Source organism: Bufo gargarizans, chromosome 5, assembly GCF_014858855.1.
Source record: "Bufo gargarizans isolate SCDJY-AF-19 chromosome 5, ASM1485885v1, whole genome shotgun sequence".
Lineage (NCBI taxonomy): Eukaryota > Metazoa > Chordata > Amphibia > Anura > Bufonidae > Bufo > Bufo gargarizans.
The window spans coordinates 375,777,254-375,790,614 of record NC_058084.1 but is presented as its reverse complement, the minus strand read 5'-3'; the positions used below and the strand labels follow the sequence as shown (position 1 = coordinate 375,790,614).

General features: G+C 42.7%; 1 protein-coding gene across 1 annotated transcript in view; it reads left to right on the top strand.

The window, feature by feature from the left end:
- OSBPL10 (oxysterol binding protein like 10) overlaps positions 1–13,361 on the top strand; it is a 380,196-nt gene that overhangs the window by 127,871 nt on the left and 238,964 nt on the right. Inside the window, exon 3 of the mRNA XM_044293953.1 lies at positions 10,632–10,705. Within this exon, the coding sequence (XP_044149888.1) occupies positions 10,632–10,705 (74 nt within the window). The remainder of the gene's footprint in view (positions 1–10,631; positions 10,706–13,361) is intronic.

Sequence of the window (13,361 nt, the reverse complement as noted above, 5' to 3'; positions counted from 1 at the left end):
CTTCTGTTGGCAGATAGCTATAGGCTGTCCGGGAATGATGGGAGTTGTAGTTTTGCTGGAGGGCCGCAGGTTGCACATGCCTTCTCTAGATCATTGTCCTGTTGCATAACCTAACTGCACTTTGGCGCTCGAATTCACAACTGAGGGATGGATGTTTTCCTTTAGGAATTTCTGATAAAGAGCAGATTTCATGGTTCCAATTATTTTAACAAGTTGTCCAGGTCCTGGAAAATAAAGCACTCCAGACCATCACAGTACTACCACCATGTTTGACTATTGGTATGATATTATTCTGGTGGAATGCGGTGTATTCCAAAACTTTACACCTCTGACTCATCAGTCTAAAACCTGGTATCTCAAAAGTCTTAGGGGTTATGTCGATATTTTTTTTCCAAATTCAACATGAACCCTTTGTGTTCTTTTCAGTCAGCAATGGTTTATGCCTAGCAACTTTACCATGGATGCCATTTTGTCTTTCTTATTAAGGAATTGTGTACATTGATCTTAACTGAGGCAAGTAAGGTATACAGTTCTTTAGATGTTCTTCTGGGTTTCTTTGTGACCTGGATGATTTGTTGATTTTTTTTTTGTTGACCAGCCACTCCTGGGAAGGTTCAGCACTGTTCATCTGTGGCTCATGGCTCTAAATATGGTTCACTGGAGTTCCAGAGCCTTAGCAATGACTTTGTAACCCTTTCCAGACTGAGTATAACAGTAAAAATGTTTATGATAAAACTTTAGTTTTGATATTGATAGTTGATATTCATCAGATAAATAAATAGATAGATAAGAGACATGCTAAAGGCAAATTCATACCTGACATTAGATAATATGCAGCAGTCACTTTGGCAAGTAAACAATCAGGGATATACAGATGAGGCCAAAGTGCTTTGAGATAGGCTTTGCCTGTTCTACTTACAGTTCAGTTGAGTGGGATCATACAGTTCATAATTTTCTGGAGACTGGGACCAGATATCCTTTCCCTGAAATGTCCTTTCTCCTGGCTACATGCCCCGATAGGGGCGACCCCACTTTTCGATGGCTAAACGCTTATTAAACAGTAGTCTATCCATAATTCGATAAATCTGACACCTAGATGTAAGGCGCCTTACATCTGGGTGTCAAATTCATAAATAGACTTAATTTGCCTACTTCCTGAAGAACCAAATGTGTTGGGACAGATTTATACAAAGATATGGAACTTTTTTTTTCCGGGTCACCTGGTGGACAATCAGGGTTTCATCAAGAAGTGGGGTCACTCCTGTTGTGGGTGGGACCAAAGTTTCCCTCTGCTGTGGTGCAGAAGCACTAGAGGGAAACAGAGGCTAGAACTGATCCCATAGTTTTCTGTGGGATAGTTCATATTCATCTGGCACATCAGTTGTGAAAACCATAAGTCTATGGATGCCAGACGTGTACAGCACACATACAAGTATATCTGTTGTGTCCAGATAAAGCTTGACACAAATGATATATGTGCATCCGACCTACCTACTGACAGGTGAACACTGAGAATGGTGAGCTAACACCCCACACCTATTACCAGAACAGTGTGGCTAATTGTGTTCAAGAGATTTTGATACCTTGATCTCTATAGCTTTGAAAATCCATTGATAGAAGATTTATTGCATCCGAGAGGATTGCATGCTGTGTAAAGTAAATTAAACTTTCAAATAAGATAGGAAAGCACTTGATTATATAGAGCTTCTCTCAATATACATTGGTAAAATGTGCATTTACCCGAAGCTAGTAACACAAATACTGTATATTGATGTAGAATTGGGAAGGAATCGGCAAGACTAATAGGAGCAGAGCATTGTGACTTTATCTAGGTTGTCATACAAGAGAACATAAGAGCTTAGTGAAGGCACTTTGTTGAAGAACTCAAATATCAATAGTGAGAAGATAACATGGCTTAGTGATAAGCTCTGCGAGCAGATAGAAACAATACAGTAGCGCCAAGTAGAGTACCCTATTGGAATGTACTTTAAATCTTACCAGTAACAGCAGTATCAAATGATTACAAGTGCTTGCTAGCAAATTATTCTCCAAGCCGACATATCCTATAAAACCTCTAGTTAACACCAAGCATGTTAAGCAGAGGACTTCTGGAGAGCTGGCTTCTCTTGGGAGCTGAGACTGGCTTTTTATCAACTGTAAGCTAAGCAGCCGTAAGAGGCTGATAATTGACATCATAATTGTATTGTAGCAACACAACATGAAGGGGGAAAACTGTACAGCAAGACGGAGAGCTTTTGTGGTCAGGGTCAATGTTGTTCTTTTGCAGACAGACATTTTTTGACTTGCAATTTAAGGAAACCTGTCATGTTAGTTTTCAAACTTAATTTGCAAAGTAAAAGTAGCGGCACACTGCGTTATGCACAAAGACACAATAAAATGGGAATGGTTGGTGATATTAACTTCCTGTTTGTGGCACATTAGTATATGTGAGGGGGGAAACTTTTCAAGATGGGTGGTGACCATGGCGGCCATTTTAAAGTCGGCCATTTTGAATCCAACTTTTGTTTTTTCAATAGGAAGAGGGTCATGTGACACATCAAACTTATTGGGAATTTCACAAGAAAAACAATGGTGTGCTTGGTTTTAATGTAACTTTATTCTTTCATGAGTTATTTACAAGTTTCTGACCACTTAAAAATGTGTTCAATGTGCTACCCATTGTGTTGGATTGTCAATGCAACCCTCTTCTCCCACTCTTCACACACCGATAGCAACACCGCAGGAGAAATGCTAGCACAGGCTTCCAGTATCCGTAGTTTCAGGTGCTGCACATCTCGTTGTCACAGCTGAGGATGGGGAAAACCCTCAGCCATGCAATGCCAGAAGAAGATGGTGGCTGCAAGGCCAGGACAGGGAGCAGGTCACCTCCTCTCACATCCCTAATTCTGACCCTGTCTCCTAGCCGTATGAGCCGACTGATGGTAGGAGGGCTCATATTCTGGAACCTAAGATTCCTACTAGTGGCCCTCACTGGCAGATGGTATATAACCAGGAGGATGACTCCAGCTAACCATGGCTGAAGTACCCCTCAGATACTGGCTTCCAGCAGGAGCTAAATAGCCCCAAGTGGCCACACCCACACACAGACACACCCAGTGTTCACACAGTAGGAAGGGAATTAACCCTTCCAATACCAGACAAGGGAAGACAGGCACATAAAGGGGAAGTGTACAAACAACTATCACACTGCAGCTGTTACCGCCGGCAATGACATGCGTGGCAACCATGTCCTGGGAGCCAGCCAGAAGGCCGAGACTCTGCCACCACATGTAAACAAACAACACGTTGCCGCAGACAACCGCACGTGAAGGGAAAGTGCGCACATACATAAACCCTGTGCACACCAAACAGACAAAAGGCACACCTAACAAAGACAGGTTGCCAGGTGCAACCGCAAGCACATTACAGCAAGCTGCCTAGCACCAGCTCAGGCTGCTATACTGCCACATACCTTATGTTGCCAGCGGCAACCACAGGTGAGGCAACATACTTCAGCCCTCACCTGTGATTGATAACAAAACCACACCGCAGGCAACTGCATGCGGTTCAGGAGTCACGGCCATAACCATGGTCGTGACACTCGTATCTTCACAGCATAGACAATTGCCTTCAGATGATCCCAAAGATAAAAGTCTAAGGGGGTCAGATCGGGAGACCTTGAGGGCCATTCAACTGGCCCACGACGACTAATCCACTTTCCAGGAAACTGTTCATCTAGCAATGCTCGGACCTGACACCTATAATGTGGTGGTGTACCATATTGGTGGAAAAGCTCAGGGAACGTGCTAGCTTCAGTGCATAAAGAGGGAAACACATCATCATGTAGCAATTTCGCATATCCAATGGCCTTGAGGTTTCCATTGATGAAGAATGGCCCCACTATCTTTGTACCCCATATACCACACCATACCATCAATTTTTTGGTTCCAACAGTCTTGGAAGGATCTATCCAATGTGGGTTAGTGTCAGACCAATAGCGGTGGTTTTGTTTGTTAACTTCACCATTCACATAAAAGTTTGCCTCATCACTGAACAAAATCTGCGTAAACTGAGGGTCCTGTTCCAATTTTTGTTTTGCCAATTCTGCAAATTCAGTGCGCCGATCTGGGTCATCCTCGTTGAGATGCTGCAGTAGCTGGAGTTTGTAAGGGTGCCATTTGTGAGTAGCTAATATCCGCCGAAAGGATGTTCGACTAATGCCACTCTCCAGTGACATGCGGTGAGTGCTACGCTGTGGGCTCTTGCTGAATGAAGCTAGGACAGCCACTGATGTTTCTTCATTAGTGACAGATTTCATGTGTCCACATTTTGGCAAATCCAACACTGAACCAGTTTCACGAAACTTAGCAAGCAGTTTGCTAACTGTAGCATGGGAGATGGGTGGTCTTGTAGGCTGTCTTGCATTGAAATCTGCTGCAATGACCTGGTTACTGCGTTCACCAGACATCAACACAATTTCTATCCTCTCCGCACGTGTTAACCTCGGCGACATGTGGGCTGTAAACAAAGAGAAACTTGTAAATAACTCATGAAAGAATAAAGTTACGTTAAAACCAAGCACACCATTGTTTTTCTTGTGAAATTCCCAATAAGTTTGATGTGTCACATGACCCTCTTCCTATTAAAAAACTAAAGTTGGATTCAAAATGGCTGATTTCAAAATGGCCGCCATGGTCACCACCCATCTTGAAAAGTTTCCCCCCTCACATATACTAATGTGCCACAAACAGGAAGTTAATATCACCAACCATTGTCATTTTATTAAGGTGTATCCATATAAATGGCCCACCCTGTATATGAAAATAAGAAGCTCTTTACGCATATTTTTATATTATGAATTAGTCGGGTCCATCTACCAGTGATAATACGGTTTACGTTTATTCACGTTTTGAATGTTTGCATGTGTCTTGGTGTATAAAGCAATGTGCTACTACTTGTAGTCCTTGTTTGTTTTGTATAGCCGCCATGGTAGCGGGCACCTGAACTCCCTTCATACGTAGTTTGCAGGTGCTGGTCTAACTTTTTGGGAATTATCTGCACTATGTGCCATGTAAAATGGATGAAAGCGAGCTGTTTGAAATTATTATTTTTAAAGAAATGCTCAATGCCGTATATTCTTGATCAGAAACTGTAATTGCGCTGTATGTCAATGAAGTCTAAGGAGTCTTCTGGGTGGTCTTTCTTGGAGGAGTCCATCATATTCATGAACTCTTGTTCCCACCCTGCTCCCCTGAACTTGTTTGACACCAGCCACCTCTGAAATGCGCTAAATGAAATCCTGTGCATATGCAGTAGTTTGGTGAAGCCTAATCACCTTGTCTTGGCCACCCCTGCTGCATAATACATGGCTGTGCAGGCACGAGGTTTGAAGAACTCAGAGGTACACAGCATGTTAATCAAGTGGAGGAGAGGCGGGGTGGCCAAGACAAGGTGGCCGCAGACAAGCTGATATTATAAGATAAGAATTATTCAGGGATGCAGCAGCTTTTAAAAAAAAATCTAATAAATACGGTAATGGCCTATGCACAGTTTGGGTAGCATGGTAGGTACTGTGGGTTGGCAGGAAATGCTGATGTGACAGGTTCCCTTTAAACACTGTACACTTTTTGATTATTATTATGCCATTACCCAGTACATACAATGTAAAGGTCTACATCTGTCACAGCCAGAGTAAATGTTACTGATTTGTAATGTTTCCTTATTGGAATAATAAGGGTTTATACCAAGATTAATGTAAAACATGAAAATCAAACATCATACAGTACACAACAGTCTCTTTCTAACAAAGCTAGAACCAGCCCTGGACCTCACATGGATCCAGAGATCTCCACATTCACTGCTCCGATTGCTCTGCTAGATCTGTTGTAGGTTGGCAGCTTGGGGCATGTCTTTTCTGCTGCACATCTATCTCTGTAGCTGTCACAGCTTTTAACAGTAGATATAGCTGGTGCCAATTGAAGATTTAAACTGGACATGTGCATCCACTTTAGTGAAATGGACAGAGAAATAAAGAAAAGAGCAAACAGCAGGTGGCGCCATACTATTTGTTTGAATGAATCACTGGCTATACCATTTTTTTTAATTACATGCAATTACGAAAGTATTCAGATTTAGGTACTAGTTTGAAAACTGTAGAATATTTTTCATTGCGCAAACCCTTTAAGGGGTTGTCCTATCCACATGACCCTGTGTACATGGCCTGCGAGGGCATATGGACTTGAATGGGAGCTGAGCTGCATATAGCACGGTCCCTACCATGAACAGAGCCTCCTTCTTCTGGCGCTATCTATCCACTGTTTTGTTTTCCGGCATCAAACGTTTAGGGTTTTGGCAAATTTTCTTTTAATGGCTAATAAAATAAAAAAAGAATGCTACATGCACATGACTCTATGTATTTTGCAATACGCAAATTGCAGATCCTGAAAATACACCCCTCTGCACTCACGTCACAATACTGCCGCACTAACCTACTGGGTGCCATTTTACAGACGATTAAAAGTGATTTTTCTGGAAATTTGTTAAAGAGACAAATGACATAAAGGCATGTCTAACATGTTTGTGCGGCGTTTGATGGCCGTTAGTGGTAGTTATATGAGTGAAGACTAAGTGACTGACCCCCTTTAAGTTGACAAATAATTGTTGAAATGGACCTTCTGACATTTCTAATAATCTTAGTGATTTTGATAACTTCAGCTGTAACAGAATGTGTTGTCAATATTCAGTGTTTTAGATTTCCATTAATATCTGTCAGGTGTTATATACACAGTGGGGTTCATTTATCAAACTGGTTTAAAGTAGCAACCAGTCAGATTCCTCCTTTCATTTTCCAAAGGAGCTGTGAAAAATGAAAGGTGGAATCTGATTGGTTGCTACGGGCATCTAAGTCAGTTCTACTTTACACCCGTTTGGTAAATGACCCCCAGTATGTGTATTATACTGTATCTTACCAGTCTAAACCCCATACACAACTCTTCCTAAGGTCATTGACACCTTGCATCTGTAAACTTTGGGGGCAATTTATCATGAAGGTAATAGTTGAAGTAATAGTTGAAGTCTGTGTTGTCGTAGTTTGTGCCAAATTTATCAAACCACAAATGTTTGCGAAATTTGGCTCATTTTTAAACCTAACACTTTTATCTAGAAATGCTACTCTATGGCAAATCTGATGAAGAGGAAAACTGGCTTAGGCCTCTTTCACACTTGCGTTGTCCGGATCCGGCGTGTACTCCACTTGCCGGAGGTACACGCCGGATCCGGAAAAACGCAAGTGTACTGAAAGCATTTGATGACGGATCCGTCTTCAAAATGCTTTCAGTGTTACTATGGCAGCCAGGACTATTAAAGTCCTGGTTGCCATAGTAGGAGCGGGGGAGCGGCATACTTACAGTCCGCGCGGCTCCTGGGGCGCTCCAGAATAACGTCAGAGCGCCCCATGCGCATGGATGACGTGCCATGCGATCACGTCATCCATGCGCCTGGGGCGCCCTGACGTCACTCTGGAGCGCCCCGGGAGCCGCACGGACTGTAAGTATGCTGCTCCCCCGCTCCCCACTACACTTTACCATGGCTGCCAGGACTTTAGCGTCCCGGCAGCCATGGTAACCATTGAGAAAAAGCTAAACGTCGTATCCGGCAATGTGCCGAAACGACGTTTAGCTTAAGGCCGGATCCGGATCAATGCCTTTCAATGGGCATTAATTCCGGATCCGGCCTTGCGGCAAGTGTTCAGGATTTTTGGCCGGAGCAAAAAGTGCAGCATGCTGCGGTTTTTTTCCCGGCCAAAAAACATTCCGTTCCGGAACTGAAGACATCCTGATGCATCCTGAACGGATTTCACTCCATTCAGAATGCATTAGGATAATCCGACGACGGAACTCTATGCCGGAAGATAAGAACGCATCTGTGAAGGAGCCCTAAGTTGCCCATAGCAAGTAATCAGAGTCCACCTTTCATTTTGAAGCGCTTCTTTGCAAAATGAAAGGTGGAATATGATTGGTTGCTATCAGGGTCGGATTAAGTGCATGATGGGCCCGGGACTGTCTGCCCAACTCAGGCCCCTCCCTCCATTTTAGTTAAAAATTAATTCTGTATGAAGAGGCTATGATGCTTCGTGAGGGCCACAGTCTCTTCCTAGGCCATATGACATCACAGTCATCGTTCACATGGCCTCGGAGTGATTGGTCTGATCTGCAATACCAAGCACAGTGTTATCAAATGGACAGCGCTGTGCTTAGTAAGGAGCAAAGAGGCTGCAGCGCTCACTGGAACATCGCGGCCTCCCCAAACAGCTGATTGGGGGGGGGGGGGGGGTGCCAGGAGTCGGACCCCACCATCTCATAACTCTGAGTACAGATGACATAGATGCTACCTGCAGTCCTATGTAACACCCCACATAACAGTAGTGTATACATCAGTTTCCCAGGAATGATGATTGAGCTTTTGCTTGGCGTCTCCTTGTTCCTTGACCCTGTCCTTAAGTGGTTAATAGATGGCCATTATCAATGTTCTTAATGATCTCACACGATTTATAAAATTAAACTTCTGCAAAATCCCAGTGGATCGATCTGTCTCCTGATATGGTTTCAGAGCTACCTTAGTACCTTCTTTAGTCGCCAAAATAAAATGTTATATCCCCTATAATCCCAACTTTTATCAAAGGAAAACACGAACTGCATTATCATTTCTTATATTGAGAGACAAGCTTATTTTCCAGGTTGAAATTTCTTGGCAACTATAAATCATGGACTGGTTTTTGCCTTTATTTATCTCCGTCTACAGTCTACATTCACTTCCCACTGGTGTTTACTACTGAATATGGTTATGGATGTGGAAGCAAATGAATGTGCTCATAATAATTCCTCGTGTACGTGCCAAACCTGCTTCTTCTGCAAATTAATTCCTTTTGTTCAATTTTATCCTGAGTTGGTAAAACATTTTGCTTGTAGTCAGTGGTGTATCTTGGTTTTGTGCTGCCCTAGGCAAGACTAAACTCGGGCACCCCCCTAATATAAATTTGACCCATCCCTTCCTTGTTAAAAAACAATGTGCAGCTAGAGTTAGTACAGTATTAATCCCTCCCTAATTCTCCCCCCTCTAACCACCCAACGGGTCCCAACCCCCTTACCCCATAAAACAACTAAGTAATAGATTTTTTGTGAATTACTGTAATTTAAGTACTTACAGTTTTTGAAGACAGCAGGCTCAGGGATCAGTGCATTGGTGGCCGGGGCCTGGCCTCAGTGTTCACGGTGACCGTGTGCAGGATCCGCTCTGCAGTTGGAGGAGATAAGGCTCACCCTAGAGTTTCCGGCCCGTGACTCCATCTCCGTGTGACGTCACGACGGCAACGTGAGGACACAAAAGGCAGGGGAGGTCGGGAGGAAGTCAGGAGGGGGAGGAAGTAAGTTTTTCAACTCTTTCACTATGCGGCGCCGGCGATGCTGCTCGCATTATGAAGGATCGGACAAGGGGCAAAAAATATATTTAGCATATTGTGTAACTATCACTAAGCAAACAAGACATTTTGCCGCCCCCTTTTCAAATGCCGCCCTAGGCAAATGCCTTGTTTGCCTTGTGATAGATACACCCCTGCTTGTAGTACCTGATGGCTATGATGCGAGGAGATCAGTTACAGGGCAGACTACTGATGTGCCATGGAAAGAATCCAACCATATCGCTCACAATTTACCTCCTAATCACCATACATCATTCAGTCATTCTTTATGAAGTCACGTTCTGGATCAATTCCCTTTGATAGCAAAAATTAAAGCTAATAGATCATTCTAAGAGAGTTTTTGCGGATACTATACCAGCGCACTTGACTTCTTATCCAGGTTATTAGTACGGTATATTGGTGAGCAGCACTCATTCTTTATTATGTTTGTCTTTTTCGGTGGTCTCCCTCTAGTCCACTGCTTGGACTGTGTGCATGTTATTATTGCTGGATTATGGTTGCAATATTGTCCCCACCCAACCTTTTTTTTAAAATATTTATAATGGAAATCACGCAATATGTTAGAATTAAGGAAATCTGTCAGCATAAACGTGGCAGAAACCCTGATTCCATCAATATATACAGTATTCTAGTGGACGGCTTGAAGTCACTTTTATATCATCCTTTATCAGCCGCAGGGGAAGTCAAGTATGTAGTCCGCGTAATGCTGGGTAGTCCTCAGTATTCATGATCTTCAGCTCCTCTGCCCACCAGCCCCCGATTGACAGCTTTCTCCCTATGCACACTATAGACAGCAAGTTGTCAATTAATGATGATGGGTGGGCAGGAAGAGCCGCAGCTCATCAATATAGAGGACTACATCTGCAGCAGATAAAGGACAACTTTATGAAAAGCCCTCCAGTAAGTTTTGCATTGACGGAATCAGAGTCACAGTCAATAGTTTATGCTGCCCACAGACCGGGCAGCATAAACCTGGTGACAGGCAACCTATGAGTGGTGGTTTATACACCTTAGTGTTTTCTATACTAATTGAATGTTCTAAACAGCTGAAAAGAAAATGCAGTCAGTTGTATTTGTTGGCATCTTAGAAGAAAGTTTCAGCATCTGATTCTATCGTACAGTAATTGTGGTGTATTTTTTTACATTCATATTGTAGCCGCTGATTCCAAGGAGCGACAGTTTTGGTTGACTCAGCTTCAAGCATGTGCCAAGCACCATACAGAGTCCAAGGTAAATGGCCACTATTAAGTAATCATAATACAGCTATTTATGCCATAATAGGGCAATGCTGTGTTAAATGCTTTCAACAAGTTATTTGAATATTGCTTAAATATTTCGCGCCCGGAAGAGTACAGTTCTAGAGCTACAGATATCGATAAGGCTGGGTTCACATCATGTTTTTGCCCTGCGTTTAACATACAGTATAATTTTGTTTTCCAATGGAACTGTATGGTGATGAATGCCACTGTATGGCTTCCGTTTAAGTTTAAGGGCTCATGCACACTCCTGCACTGTGTTTTGCGGTCCAAAACACGGATGCCAGCCATGTGCGTTCCACAGTTTACTGAACACACAGCCCATGATAGAAATGCCTATTCTTGTCTGCAATACGGACAAGAATAGGACATGTTCTGTTATTATTTTTTGCGGGGCCACGGAACGGAGCAACAAATGCGGACAGCACACGGAGTGCTGTCTGCATCTTTTTCGGCCCCATTGAAGTTAATGGGTCCGCATCTGAGCCCTAATATATATGTGTTTTGTATACAATGGGATGTGAACCCAGCCTGCTTGTATAGAAACTATAGTTGTCTGGTGTCTAGAGATTAATACAATTCACAAGCATTTGCAAAAGCTGTAGAAGCTGTATGGGAACTGACACTAACCACTAGGCTATACTTTATTACACGTTTTCTGATTATCAGGTACAGGGTTGCACTGGGTATCAAAGTCTCGATACTTTTTTGATACTTTGATACTCGGTTCGATACGATAGTATCAGTCACTATCAGAGAACATGGCACGTGCAAAGTGCAGCGCGCGCCCTGTTCTCATAAGCGGCCGCACAGTGGAGAAGGAGGGAGAGTGTCCTTCCCTCCTCACTGCGACGCCGCTGGTCAATGCCACCAATGAAAACGCCGAAGGGCTCGATTTGGGTGTCAGGGAGAGAAGGAGAGGGGAGAAGAAGAGGGCAGGAGAGACAGAAACTCAACGCATCCTCGAAGGTGATGGATGCTGATAAGGAAAAAGACTTTTGATGATGTCATCACCATGTGACCAATAACAAGTGGATGCACACTTGCACACATAAAAGGTGTTTTTACTTATCAGTATCCATCACTGTTAGGATGTGTTGAGTTTCTGTCTCTACTCCCCTCCTCTTCTCCCCTCTCCTTCTCTCCCTGACACCCAAATCTAGCCCTTTGCAATCTCGAACCGATGCCTCTTATGACGATATTGAAGGGGAGGCTTCTTCACCTTTTTCAGGCTACCTTTCCAGACTTGTGTAATGTGCGTTGCACAGTGCTTGTGTGGACGTTTGTGATCTCACTCTTATAAAGCATGCAAGCCACTTCCACTGCTAGACCTTGTGATGAGCTGACTTGTTGGCTCCGATATTTTGCCTGGACAGCCGCCTATTGGCTTTGGAATGGATAGACGGACTTTTTTTTCTTATTCTTCCAACTGTCATGGCACTCACATGATGCACTTTGGAAATTTTCTTGGCCGAGAAGCCGCTATCAATGAGCTGGATGATGCGGTTTCTCCTTTCTTGGGAAATCTTCTTCATGACTGCTCCTGGATTCAAACCATTGACCTTTTGCTTGGAAATCAACCCAATAACACACTGAACTATTAGGGAATGTGAGAACAGGTTGAACTTTTAGTATACAAGAAGAAAAAGGTTGTTCTACCACCAGGAGCAAAACAATAACATGGCAGTTACATAATAAGAATCTGCAAAACTAATCATATGCTAAATAGTTGCACGTTCAATTTATTTATGAGATAGCTAAGATGATTGTCTATAAAATGATGGTAGTCTAATGTTCTAACCTGTAGTAGATGGTAAGATATGGAGCCTGAAAGTCAAAAGTTCAAAACATTGTTACCCTTTTGGAGCACCAGACGGTGAAACTGAATCCTTGGAGCACTGCTTTTGTAACAAACCTGTGATGTACACACTTTCCCCATCCCTTGATTTACAGGGCTAGAGATCAGCATGGTCAGGGCAGAGCTGTGTCCTTGCATGTACATATCATGTACACTACTTTATAACCTTACGGTAATGAGAAGAGTGGATTTATATGTTTAGAAAGCTAACATACATATTACTGCTTTATTCACAAGCACAAAGAAATCAGTAATATGTATTAGCTTTCTAACTGTTGAAAAACATTCTTCTCTATGTGGTGGTGGTAAGTGGTCAGCCTTTCATGTAGAGATCTGAAGTTCAAGTTCCAGGAGAGACTTCTATATATTTTTTCCTGTTATCTCTCTCTCTCTATCTCTCTCTCTCTCTCTCTCTCTCTCTCATTTAACCCATAATAAAAGGTTACAACATTACTATGTTGAGAATAGTGTTTTTTTAATGCTTAGGAACCTAAAACATATTACTACTTTATTCACAGGCACAATATATGATTATAAAGAAACCTGCATTATTTATTTGCTTTCAAAGCATAAAAAAACTATTATGTGTATGATAAGGCTATAACTTTTACTATGGGTTAAATGAGGGAGAGAAAAAAAATCTGAAGAAATAATCTGGAAGTCTCTCCCAGGATTCAAACTTGAGATGTCTACATGTGAGGCTGACCAGTTACCTCCAGGGTACAGCCTTATCATATTAAGGAAAAGCTAACACATATTACTGGTTTAATTA